At 43.7% G+C, this 13,670-nt stretch overlaps 2 protein-coding genes across 2 annotated transcripts in view; both read right to left on the bottom strand.

Moving 5' to 3' along the window:
• LOC148145446 (peptidyl-prolyl cis-trans isomerase FKBP8-like) overlaps positions 1 to 13,670 on the bottom strand; it is a 54,308-nt gene that overhangs the window by 27,240 nt on the left and 13,398 nt on the right. Inside the window, exons 2-3 of the mRNA XM_088000283.1 lie at positions 10,531 to 10,619; positions 3,172 to 3,389 (exon numbers count right to left, since the gene is read on the bottom strand). Coding sequence (XP_087856409.1) covers positions 3,172 to 3,389; positions 10,531 to 10,619 — 307 coding nt within the window. The remainder of the gene's footprint in view (positions 1 to 3,171; positions 3,390 to 10,530; positions 10,620 to 13,670) is intronic.
• The window catches only part of LOC148145447 (uncharacterized), a gene marked incomplete at its 5' end in the record, with an annotated part of 8,651 nt that continues 6,752 nt past the window's right edge, over positions 11,772 to 13,670 (bottom strand). The window contains one exon of the mRNA XM_087999788.1: positions 11,772 to 11,985. Within this exon, the coding sequence (XP_087855914.1) occupies positions 11,772 to 11,985 (214 nt within the window). The remainder of the gene's footprint in view (positions 11,986 to 13,670) is intronic.

Below are 13,670 nucleotides of genomic sequence, written 5' to 3'. Positions count from 1 at the left end.
ACAGGTGAGGTACCGGAAGACTGGAGGTTAGCTAACGTGGTGCCACTGTTTAAGAAGGGTGGTAAGACAAGCCAGGAAATGATAGACCAGTGAGGTGGTGGGCAAGTTATTGGAGGGAATCCTGAGGGACAGGACGTACATGTATTTGGAAAGGCAAGGACTGATTAGGGATAGTCAACATGGTTTTGTGCGTAGGAAATCATGTCTCACAAACTTGATTCAGTTTTTTGAGGAAGTAACAAAGAGGATTGATGAGGGCAAAGCAGTAGATGTGATCAAAATGGACTTCAGTAAGGCGTTCGACAAGGTTCCCATGGGAAACTAGTTAGCAAGGTTAAATCGCACGGAATACAGGGAGAGCTAGCCATTTGGATATTAAACTGGCTCAAAGGTAGAAGACAGAGGGTGGTGGTGGAGGGTTGTTTTTCAGACTGGAGGCCTGTGCCCAGAGGAATGCCACAAGGATCAGTGCTGGGTCCTCTACGTTTTGTCATTTACATAAATGATTTGGATGCGAGCATAAAAGGTTCAGTTAGTAAGTTTGCATATGACACCAAAATTGGAGGTGTAGTGGACAGCAAAGAGGGTTACCTCAGATTATAACAGGATCTTGACCAGATGGGCCAATGGGCTAAGAAGTGGCAGATAGAGTTTAATTCAGAAAAATGCGAGGTGCTGCATTTTGGGAAAGTAAATCTTAGCAGGACTTATACACCTAATGGTAAGGTCCTAGGGAGTGTTGCTGAACAAAGAGACCTTGGAGTGCAGGTTCAAAGCTCCTTGAAAGTGGATTCGCAGGTACATAGGATAGTGAAGGCGGCGTTCGGTATGTTTTCCTTTATTGGTCAGAGTATTGACTACAGGAGTTGGGAGGTCATGTTGCGACTGTACAGGACATTGGTTAGGCCACTGTTGGAATAGTGCGTGCAATTCTGGTCTCCTTCCTATTGGAAAGATGTGAAACTTGAAAGGGTTCAGAAAAGATTTACAAGGATGTTGCCAGGGTTGGAGGATCTGAGCTACAGAGTGAGGCTGAACAGGCTGGGGCTGTTTTCTCTGGAGCGTCAGAGGCTGAGGGGTAACCTTATAGAGGTTTAAAAAGTTATGAGGGGCCGCAGTTTTAGGATAAGGGGTAGCAGATTTTAAACAGAGATCAGGGGAAATTACTTTTCTCAAAGGGTCATGAATCTGTGTAATTCACTACCCTGGAGTGTGCTGAATGTTGAGACATTGAGTAAACTTAAGGAGGAGATGGACAGGTTTTTAACAAGTTATGGATAACAAAGGTTATGGGGAGCAGGCAGGAAAGTGGAGTTGAGGCCGAGATAAGATCAACCATGATGTATTAAATGGTGGAACAGGTTCGAGGGGCTAAACTGCCTATTTCTGCTCCTATTGTTATGTTCAATACCCACAACCCACAAATAAATATAAAAGAAATTAGTGAAGTTGTCAGTTTGTTTGGGATGATTACATTTTATGTGAACGTTGACATCAGCCTGCAGCTGTTCGTACTAACTCTGGCTTGGGAATTCTGTTTTGAGGAGAACAGATTTGTCTCGGAATAGTGGTGGTAACATTTGACGTTTTGTGCCTTTGGGGAGTTGGAGTTCCATCTTCTGACATTCTTTGGACATACTGGACTTTACTTACATATGTCAGCATAATTGCAACATAACATTCACTACAGAACACCAGTAGGCAGCCTTGGAATAAAGCAAGGTCTAATATTGTTCTAGCCACTGTTTCACTTTATAAATGTCTAAATTATGCAGACATTGATTTGACTGTTAAATTAAAACACAAAAATAAGGTGAAATCTTATTTATCAACTTGTTGATGCAATTGTTTGGCAATTACCATTCTTTTGATTCCAGTGACAATTGTAAAAGTATTTGTGTAGGAGGGAGGGATGGGTCAGGGGTTGATTATAGTTTGCATGTGATTGTGGAGAGGTGGGCTGGGAATAGTCAGGAAAGGCTTCATGAATATTCTGTCTTCAAACAATATGGAGAGCTTGGCTGAAACCTCAGTGGATAGCAACAGCCACAGGTCATATTGTATGCCTGTTCAGAAGTACTTCATTTTCCTCAAAATACCTGACCTGAGTTGGGAGCTGCACTGCTGCACGTTCAGATTAGTTACTTATGAATTAAATGCATTTGATTTTAAAGTTGCATTGTATGTAGCAAAATCCAAAAGTGCAGCCGCAGCCGCTGGGATCATGAATATTCTTTTGTGTCATCTGAAATCCCAAGAAGAAAATTAAAACTTTATTTGACTCTTCTTACATGAAAATGAATGATATCAAGAGAATTATGGTGTGATATTGATATAGATCAATAATCCTGAGTATAATATCACTTCAGCTTCATAGCTAAGATCCATTGAGCTGTTGCAGCTCAGATGATATATTGGACTGCTGCGTACATAATTGTACAAAGTACAGGTTTTCATATTTATATGATGAAATATGTGTTGATATACAAACTTTGGAGGTCACAAAGACAATTCAGATAGAGAAATAGAGGCTATTGTTAAGAATATCATATTGTATTGACTAATCATTCCCTCAGTGATGTTACAATACATCTCAACTCATTTGCATGTAAGTAATTAGGGATTAAGTGTAGAGATTCACATATAGTTGTGGGTGAAAGGAAGATTTTCATTTACTTAGCACCTTCCATGACCTTAGGATACCAAAACAATCCTTAACACCCATTTTTCAAACCACGTCACAGCTGTAATACTGAAAACGCGTTGCCTAGATTTCACGCCAAATTTGACCAATTTATTTACTTCTCAGTTTTGGTTGAGGGATAAATGTTGGTCAAGACGCCACAAAGAATCTTCATGCTTCAAAGTGGTGTTACAAACAAGCTCTCATATCCTAAAGAGACTTTCAACATTAGAGCACTAATATTACATTGAGATTTCAACCGAGATTTCTGAGCTCAAGGCTCTGCAGGAGAATTGAATCTACAATGTTCTGGTGGGTGAAAACAGAGGATATAAGCAATGACGATGATGTTTACATTGTGTGCATTTATGGCCTTAGACTGTACTGCTAATGCTATGAATGTACATAATTTCTAAGGTTTCAATTAACAGAATAAATGGATAGAGTTTTAGTAAGAAACAATTAGCCCACGAAAAACAGTTCATTACCTTTAACATTTGTGTCTATGATTGTCAAAGCACAAGTGTAGCAAATGATTGCCAGTTTATAATTCTTGGTCTGAAAATAGCGATTGCCTTTCTCTCGCTCATGCCTGATCATATTCAGCTGCTCAGCCTTGGGCTTCACCTCCAGCCGAGTTCCACTGGCTGACAGGAGGTGAACTTCGAGGAGAAGTCTGGATCCCGGTTTCACTTCTGATGCTTCACTGCAAAGCAATTAAAGACATGACAATAACCTGCTGCTTTGGCTACTGAATCTTATATTGCGTTTGTGCATCAAGGTATTGAAATGCCAAGTCGAGACTGTGTTGCTGGAAAAACACAGCAGGTCAGGCAGCATCTGAGCAGGAAAATTGACGTTTCAGGCAAATGCCCTTCATCAGGAATTATTGAAATGCCAACATTGCCACCACACATTCATACAGGTGCAAAAACTCAGGAGAGTTTTCAACAAAGTTTTCAGCTTTACAGCACAGAATGAAATAACAGGAAATTACCAAAAGACAGGACAGTTGGAAAACCATTGGGAGAAAATGAAAGACCGGGGTTAGAGTGACCAGATGGTTTGAGCTGGATGGACCAAGTGATATATTCAGATCTTTCTAAATACTTCAAATTTAAAGATTTACAAAACGCTTTGGGATACAAATAAAACAGAATGTTCAAATGCTGCATTCAAGAATACAGCACTGTCTGAATTCAAATTGAAGTAAATAGCTGATTGAAGGGAATATTAAGATTTGGATAATAACATGCTGGGTTATGGAAGCAGTGGAGCATGTGGTGAGTATATAGAGAGTGAGGGCAGATTAGCATTAAATGCCACAACACATTTGAGGGACTAAGTGATTTCCATATGTTACTACACAGCTGTATTATAAAATGACTGTGGCATAAGAACCTAGTTAAGTTTCTCATCTAACTATTGAGTGGAAATAGAGATAATCAACAGCACAGTCAGAGACTTTACACAAAGAAATTTCAGTTATATAGCATCTTTAATGTAGATGTGTTTCCGTTTTGAATGGCCATTGTCACAGACTTAATGGTGTTTTCTTTTAAATAAACATTATGTCTGGAATCTTCTACTTTCTACACTTAGTGTGGGCACAAGAAGGTGTCACGCGCTACCCTCCCCCCCAACCCTGCGCACCACACCAGTAAGAAAGCCTGCTCATTGAGTGCCAATCAGGGAGACACTTTGACTTATCATGTTCCTGGCTAATGACTTCAGGGAATTGAGGAGTTGGAGTCACAGGAAGAGGGGTATGTGAGGTCGAGGCAAAGGCAGGGATTGGCTTTCAGTGGCTCCCCCAAGACTGGGGCAAATGGAGGAATCTCCCCCCCCCCCCCCCCCCCACACCAGTTTGTCCTGTTGGAAAGGCAATTTTCTCACTTGCTGGGAGGGCAAATTGATTCCCTTCAATGTTCATTAATTGAGCACTCAAGGGTCTTTATTGGTAGAATTCAGAAAGGTTGTCCACAGATGCTATTTTTAAATGCATCCACTCATGAGACATGGGCATCGCTGTCTGGGTTAGTATTTGTTGCCCGTCCCTAGTTGGCCTTGATAAGGTGGTGAGGAGCTGCCTTCTTGAACCACTGCAGTTCCTGTACTGTAGATTAAATTGATGAGGTGGTGAGAAGGGGCAAGGTCTCTCTCCAGTGTCACCCCAGCCAATTATTTGCCCTTCTTGTCCTGCTACAGAGGAGGAGAAATTTTATTCTTGTAATCTGAGGGTCAAAGAATTTACCATCCATTTCTACATACCCCAACCACTTCCATCTAGAAAAAACGTAGCAGATGCATGAGAACATCACCACCATGAGCAAGTTCTCTTCCAAGTCACTCACCATCCTGACTTGTTCCTTCACTGTTGTTGGGTTAAGATCCAGGAATTCTTCTAACAGCATTGGGGATTGCATCGGCTCAACAAGGCAACACCCTCTCAAGAACAACTAGGAATGGGCGATAAATGTTGGCCTAGTCAGCAATACCCATATCCCATTGAAATAATAGGTTGAGGGGTAAACTCATGAATACAGGGAGAACTAGCCACTTGGATACAGAAATGGCTCGAAGGTAGAAGATAGAGAGTGGTGGTGGAGGGTTGCTTTTCAGACTGGAGGCCTGTGACCAGTGGTGTACCACAAGGATCGTTGCTGGGTCCACTGCTTTATAATAATGAGTTGGATATGAACATAGGAGGTATAGTTAATAAGTTTGCAGATAACACTAAAATTGGAGGTGTAGTGGACAGCAAAGAAGGTTACAATGGACCAAGGAATGGCAGATGGAGTTTAATTTAGATAAATGGAAGGTGCTGCATTTTGGAAAGGCAAGTCAGGGCAGGACTTGTACACTTAATGGTAAGGTCCTAGGGAGTGTTGCTGAACAAAGAGACCTTGGAGTGCAGGTTCATAGCTCCTTGAAAGTGGAGTCTCACGTGGATAGGATAGTGAGGAAGGCATTTAGTATGCTTTCCTTTATTGGTCAAAGCATTGAATATAGAAGTTAGGAGGTCACGTTACAGTTGTACAGGGTATTGGTTAGGCCACTTTTGGAATAGTGTGTGCAATTCTGGTCTCCTCCCGACAGGAAGGATGTTGTGAAACTTGAAAGGGTTCAGAAAAGATTCACAAGGATGTTGCCAGGGTTGGAGGGTTTGAGCTATAGGGAAAGTTGAATAGGCTGGGGCTGCTTTCTCTGGAGCGTCAGAGGCTCAGGGGTGACCTTATAGAGGTTTATAAAGTCATGAGAGGCATGGATAGGATAAATAGACAAGGTCTTTTCCCTGGGGTGGGGGAATCCAGAACTAAAGGGTATATGTTAAGGGGAGAGCAGAAAGATTTAAAAGGGACCTAAGGGGCAACTTTTTCACACAATGGGTGGTGTGTGTATGAATCATAGAATCCCTACAGTGTGGAAACAGGCCTTTCAGCCAAACAAGTCCATACCGACCCACCGAAGAGTAACCCATTCCCCAACCCTATTATCCTACATTTACCCCTGACTAATGCATCTAACCTACACATACCTGAACACTATGGGCAATTTAACATGGCCAATTCACCTAAACTGCAGCACTTTGGATTGTGTGAGGATACCAGAGCACCTGGAGTAAACCCACACAGACACGGGGAGAATGTGCAAACTCCACACAGACAGTTACACCAAGGTTGAAATCGAACCCGGGTCTCTGGTACTGTGAGGCAGCAATGCTAACCAGTGAGTCACCGCGCAGTGAAATAAGCTGCCAGAGGTGCATACTAATACAATTGCAACATTTCAAAAGGTATCTGGATGGGTAAATGAATAGGAAAGGTTTAGAAGGATATGAGCCAAGTGCTGGCAAATGGGACTAGATTAGAACATAGAACATAGAAGAATACAGCGCAGTACAGGCCCTTTGGCTCTCGATGTTGCGCCGATCCAAGCCCACCTAACCTACACTAGCCCACTATCCTCCATATGCCTATCCAATGCCCGCTTAAATGCCCATAATGAGGGAGAGTCCACCACTGCTACTGGCAGGGCATTCCATGAACTCACGACTCGCTGAGTAAAGAACCTACCCCTAACATCTGTCCTATACCTACCCCCCCTTAATTTAAAGCTATGCCCCCTTGTAATAGCTGACTCCATACGAGGAAAAAGATTCTCACTGTCGACCCTATCTAAACCCCTAATCATCTTATACACCTCTATCAAGTCACCCCTAAACCTTCTTTTCTCCAATGAAAACAACCCCAAGTGCCTCAGCCTTTCCTCATACGATCTTTCTACCATACCAGGCAACATCCTGGTAAACCTCCTCTGCACCCGTTCCAGTGCCTCCACATCCTTCCTATAGTATGGCGACCAAAACTGCACACAATACTCCAGATGTGGCCGCACCAGAGTCTTATACAACTGCAACATGACCTCAGTACTCCGGAACTCAATTCCTCTACCAATAAAAGCCAGTACGCCATATGCCTTCTTCACCGCACTATTTACCTGGGTGGCAACTTTCAAAGATTTGTGTACATGGACACCAAGATCCCTCTGCTCATCCACACTACCAAGTATCCGACCGTTAGCCCAGTACCCCATCTTTTTATTACTCTTACCAAAGTGAATCACCTCACATTTAGCTACATTGAACTCCATTTGCCACCTTTCTGCCCAGTTCTGCAGCGTATCTATATCCCGCTGTAACCTGCCACATCCTTCCTCACTGTCTACAACTCCTCCGACTTTCGTATCATCCGCAAACTTGCTCACCCAACCTTCTAACCCCTCCTCCAGGTCATTTATAAAAATGACAAACAGCAATGGTCCCAAAACAGATCCTTGCAGAACACCGCTAGTGACGGCACTCCAAGATGAACCTTTGCCATCAACTACTACCCTCTGTCTTCTTCCAGCCAGCCAACTCCTAATCCAAACCTCCAACTCACCCTCAATGCCATACCTCCGTATTTTTTGCAGTAGTCTACCATGGGGAACCTTATCAAACGCCTTACTAAAATCCATATACACCACATCTACTGCTTTCCCCTCGTCCACCTCCTTAGTCACCTTCTCAAAGAATTCAATAAGGTTTGTGAGGCACGACCTGCCCTTCACAAAACCATGCTGACTATCCTTGATCACATTATTCCTATCCAGATGTTCATAAATCCTATCCCTTATAATTCTCTCTAAGATTTTGCCCACAACAGAAGTGAGACTCACCGGCCTATAGTTACTAGGGTTATCCCTACTCCCCTTCTTGAACAAGGGAACCACATTTGCTAGCCTCCAATCTTCTGGCACTACTCCTGTAGACAACGAGGACATAAAAATCAAGGCCAATGGCTCTGCAATCTCCTCCCTTGCTTCCCAGAGAATCCTAGGATAAATGCCATCAGGCCCAGGGGACTTATCTATTTTCACCCTTTCCAGAATTTCCAACACCTCTTCTCTACATACCTCAAAGCCATCCATTCTACTTAATTGTGACTCAGTACTCACATTGACAACAATGTCCTGTTCCTGATTGAATACTGACGAAAAGTATTCATTCAGTGTCTCCCCAATCTCTTCAGCCTCCACACGCAACTTCCCACTACTATCCTTGACTGGACCTATTCCTACCCTAGTCATTCTTTTATTCCTGACATACCTATAGAAAGCCTTAGGGTTTTCCCTAATCCTACCAACTAAGGACCTTTCATGTCCCCTCCTTGCTGCTCTTAGCTCTCTCTTCAGGTCCTTCCTGGCTACCTTATAACTCTCAATCGCCCCAATTGAACCTTCACGCCTCATCTTTACATAGGCCGCCCTCTTCCATTTAACAAGGGATTCCAATTCCTTATTAAACCTCGGCTCCCTCACACGACCCTTTCCTCCCTGCCTGACGGGCACATACTTATCAAGGACACTCAATAGTTGCTCCTTGAACAAGCTCCACATATCAATTACACCCCTGCCTTGAAGCTTACTTTTCCAGGCCACACATCCTAAGTCATGCCTCACAGCATCATAATTTCCCTGCCCCCAGCTATAACTCTTGCCCTGTAGTGCACACTTATCCCTCTCCATCACTAGAGTAAAGGTCACCGAATTATGGTCACTGTCCCCAAAGTGCTCACCTACCTCTAATTCTAACACCTGGCCTGGTTCATTACCCAGAACCAAATCCAGTATGGCCTCACCTCTTGTTGGCCTATCTACATATTGTGTCAGGAAACCCTCCTGCACACATTGGACAAACACTGACCCATCTAACGAACTTGAGTTATAGCTTTCCCAATTAATATCAGGAAAGTTAAAGTCCCCCATAACAACCACCCTATTACTTTCACTCTTCTCTTGAATCATCCTCGCAATCCTTTCTTCTACGTTTCTAGGACTATTAGGAGGCCTGTAAAAAACTCCTAACAGGGTGAGCTCACCTTTCCTATTCCTAACCTCAGCCCAAACTACCTCAGATGGCGAGTCTTCATCCATCGTCCTTTCCACAGCTGTAATACTATCTTTTACAAGCAATGCCATACCTCCCCCTCTTTTACCCCCACCTCTGACCCTACTAAAACATTTAAACCCTGGAACCTGCAACAGCCAATCCTGTCCCTGTTCTACCCTTGTCTCCGTAATAGCCACAACATCGAAGTCCCAGGTACCAACCCACGCTGCAAGTTCACCTACCTTATTTCGTATACTTCTTGCTAGTGCTCTTGGGGGGGGTTTAAACTAACTCTGCAGGGGCATGGGAACCCAGACTGTAGCTTTAGGGTGCAGGACCTGGAGTGTAGGGAGGTTAGGAACATGGCATCAATTTCAAAGGAGGGTGCCTGTAAACAGGAAAGTGGGTTAGGATATCTGATCGGCATGGATGAGTTGGACCGAAGGATCTTTTTCCATGTTGTATGTCTCTATGACTTTGTGATAAGGTGAATAGCAAAGGTCTTTTCCCTAGGGTAGTGGAGTTCATTTTCAGAGGAGAAAGATTTAAAAGGGACCTAAGGGGCACCTTTTTTCCACACAGAAGGTGGTTCATGTATGGAATGAATTGCCAGAGGAAGTGGTGTATGCACGTACAATTAAAGGACATTTAGCAGGTCCATAACTAGGAAAAGCTTAGAGGGATTATGGGTCAAACCAGTCAAGGATTAGTTTAGTTTGGAAAACTTGGTCAACATGGATGATTTAGACCGAAGTGTTTGTTTCCTAAAAACAGACTCAATACTTTAAGTCTATCCTAACAAATTAAGACTAGGTATAATTTAGATTGCTCTTCTCCATATTTCTCCACAGGTTGACTTGAAAGACAGAGAAAGGAAAGCATAGAATTTACAAAATGAAGCTGTGGAAGATTAAGATAACTCTGTCTCTGTCTCTCTCCTTTTCAGTCCTTAAAACAATGCCGCAAAAGATCCGTTGTACCACAGTAAGTGCTCAGTTACAGTAGCCAAAACAAGATTTTTTTTTAAAAAAGGTAGCGCAAGTCAGTTCAGACCCTGAAACTTACAAGCAGTTACAACTAGCCTCTGATCTCTGCTGTTTAAAAGTAGCTCTAATACTGGGATTTTCCAATCACGAGTAGCGATCTTAAAGGAACTTGTCATTTTTAGGAGCTTAACATTGAAAATGTGATCTGTAACCCAAAGAATACCACAGGAAGTCTACAATTATTTCAAATTAAGTGTGTAAAGTGATATAAAATACACAAAAATTAAATCTCAGGGATTAAGCTCCATCCAGAAAAGTCGTTTCACCTTCTTGCTTGTGATCTGATCAGAGTTGACAGCATCATACAGACTCCTAGCCACGTGCAATTCTGTTAGCTGATTGTAAACAAAAGTAGTGTGAAGTCTTACCTTGAAGCTCGTCTGGAACAAAATTTGGAATCGGTGAGAATCAATGCTGTTTCATGCATGTACATAAGGGGCACACAGATTTCCAGGGCCTTGAAAAGGAAAGGACAATAGTATTAAACAGTAATGTCATATTTTCCCCTGATAAAATATATTAAATTACAAAAACAATTGATAAAGGAATGGTTAACTGATGGAAGACGTTCCTGTAGGAGACAATGAAAGCAATTGGTAATGATTAAATTATACGCAAATCATGTATATTTCCATCAGAATATAACACTGTGGATTTTTATCTGAAACAAGCCAAATGTCAGTTTTGATGAATTGCATGGAGGGTTTCTCTCCGTGAGGCATGATGAATATTTTTTCATCATGCTCGCTTCCCAAATTCACCTCGTAATGCATGCTCCACGTCTTCTCCCAATCACCTCAGGCAGACGTAATCTCTATTGCTGTAACATCTAGGAATTCCCAATGCCAGAGTCATATTTAAAAAGCAGTTGTGCACCAGATTGGAAATGCGGTGCACAGTAATGTCATTTGTCACACGTTAGACAAAGGTGAAGTGGTGTCTTGCTTTGTGGACAGGACCCTAGATGTTGGTTGGGGAAGTACAGGAGGAGGGCCATCATCCTCCCTTAGAACTGACTGAGGAGACTGTGATACCAGACACTACCAGCCCAGTCCAAGGTTGCCACACAGGTCAATGCAGTGTCAACAGTCTGAAGAAATGGGCAACAATTCAGGAAAAAAAAAAGGTCAATGACCTCTGCTGCTCCAAAAGGACAAATGCCACCATCTTCTCTCTGCCACGTCAGACTCCCACTGAGTCTGCTCTGCACTTACCTCCCACCATGGTCTACCATTACCACTCCTTCAAGCAACATCTTCCCTCACGGTGTCACCCAGCCAACTCCTTCAGACTAACTCTAACCCTGCCCCTGCCTCACCTCTACACCACCTACTCGGGATACCTCAGCATCTTTGCCTCACCTGCACAGTGAGAATAGCTGTGCCATCCACTTTTATCCCATCAGTCTTCCCTTTTATCCCATTCCAGGAGAAGACAGCCCAGGGCAGTTATGGGTGAAAGGATGCCAGACCTTAGGCTTCTCATCTCCTATGAGGAGAGGATCCTGGCTGCAGCCAGTGAGGGAATAGACTGCACACGCGGGATGCTGAAACATCCCTGTCCCAGCAACCAAATGAAAATCATTGTCCGTTAATGAACTACTCTCCCATTACTGTGAATCTTCTTTCAAGGTGCCCAAAATCGATACCTTTCTTGTCAAGACACATTCTTTCTTGTCTCCTGCAGGTACTGGTGGCATGTCCAGTGTTCTCAGATACTGACACCTCAGTGTGTACTTCAGCTTGATCAGAATTTGCAGTACCCTGCTGGTGAGCACACCTCTGCTAGTCTCCACAAGCTGGTCACTGGCACTCAGGGGACAACTGCAGACCAGGCATCAGGGGGCCCCAGCAATGAACAATTTCATTCAAACACACAAGCAGACTGTCAGAGAAATTTGCCCAATAGAGATCACAAAACACAGCTCAAAGTGAAATTGACAAACAGTTTATTGCAAGCCATATGGCTGGAAGAGAAATTGACTAGGCTGACTCAGAACTGACAGTCTGTTACAGGTAGGTCAGAATTTCCCCTCCCAGAGCTGAGGATGAGACCAGTTTTATAATAATGCTGCACAATGACACTGATTAAGAAATGGGAAACTACAATGTTTCTGGAAATGGAGTAATTTAGTTGGAAGGATGCTAATTGGAAAACAGTTTATCGGATGAATGTCCCATTCCTTCACACAATGCAACATCCTGACAGTATCATGGCTCCATTCATTTTCACAGGTAGGTGTTAATGTCTCCTCTGAAGTGGTGAGGTGCTTCCATTGTCCTGTTCCTGGAGCATGTCCTTGCTGGTGCCTGTCTGTCTGTCTGTCTGTCTTGCTCTTTGTGTGGCTTGGGTATTGCTGGGTTGTGAAACTGCCCTTAGGGCTTTGAGATATCTGTGGTGCTCTGTCATGTCCATGGGAGCTTAAAGTGTATTCCCTTGTCTGTGTGCTGTCTGATTCAGCTTGTAAACTGCTCAGGAATTCTGGGTGTTCTGGCACAGTTTGGCCAAAATTGCTTTTGTGGGCCTATTGTGAATTAGCAAATCTTTTCCCACACAGACACATGAGCAGCATTGTCTGCAAGTACTGGGTAAATCAATACTGTTTGCAACATTTGCCTCTGGCACCTTAGCTTCTGTCTCCATAGACTGGTTGGCGCTGCCATGAGGTCCGGATTGAGTATACGCCGTACCTGCTGGATAAACACTGATCCGCACATCACTGCTCTAGCCTTTTGTGGTGAGAACCAATGGCCATTTCAACAGGGGGATGAGTGACCTCACTCCACATGCTCCTTCTTCTGTGTTCTGGCACTGAGACAGGGCAGTGCCAGGAGGCACCCAGTAGAAAAAGGGAGCACTGACACGGAGCCCCCACTCCCCCAGAAATCTCCTCTCAGGAGGCTGCAGAGGTTGCTGGACCCTCCACCTCCACCCTTCCTGCCAACCTCAGCCCTCTGGGAGTTCAAGCTGGGGAAGGTGCACACTCAGCAGGTCTGGGCCCTCTAGACACAAATGCCCCTGAGACTGTCTGATCAAAATCCCAAGGCTGACAGGCTTCACTGGAGAGCAGGCTCCCTCCATCCCAGCTGTGGACCTCGGGACTGTGACAGGGTGAGCGTTAGGGTCAGGGTCACAGTCAGGGACTTAGTGGGAGGGAAGAGATGAAGGTGACCTTCTGAGAGCACAGAGCTGGCAAAGGGTAACATATCATTGAAAATATATTCTTATATTTGTAAATAAATGTTTATGTTTCATACATTCACTCTCATAGCTGATGATGTCCAGCAGCAATTACAAGATTGAAGGGACAGAGGCTCACCACAATACTCACTGCTCCAAGATGTAGGGAGCAGCTCCTGCACCATGTGCACGGAGGCTGTGGGAACTTGGATGGTACCTTTGGGTCCTGCTTCTTTAAGACAATGGCAAATATTTCCAGACAGCAATGCATTGCTGTGCATCACAGCAGTGAATGGGATTGGTTCCTGTTCCTGCGTGATGTGGATTG

The sequence above is a fragment of the Chiloscyllium plagiosum genome, unplaced genomic scaffold (assembly GCF_037043375.1).
Source record: "Chiloscyllium plagiosum isolate Xiang-an unplaced genomic scaffold, Cpla_swu_hap1 HiC_scaffold_24, whole genome shotgun sequence".
In the NCBI taxonomy this organism is placed as follows: domain Eukaryota; kingdom Metazoa; phylum Chordata; class Chondrichthyes; order Orectolobiformes; family Hemiscylliidae; genus Chiloscyllium; species Chiloscyllium plagiosum.
Note: the sequence above shows the minus strand (reverse complement) of the source record. Positions and strands in the feature narration are given on the sequence as shown.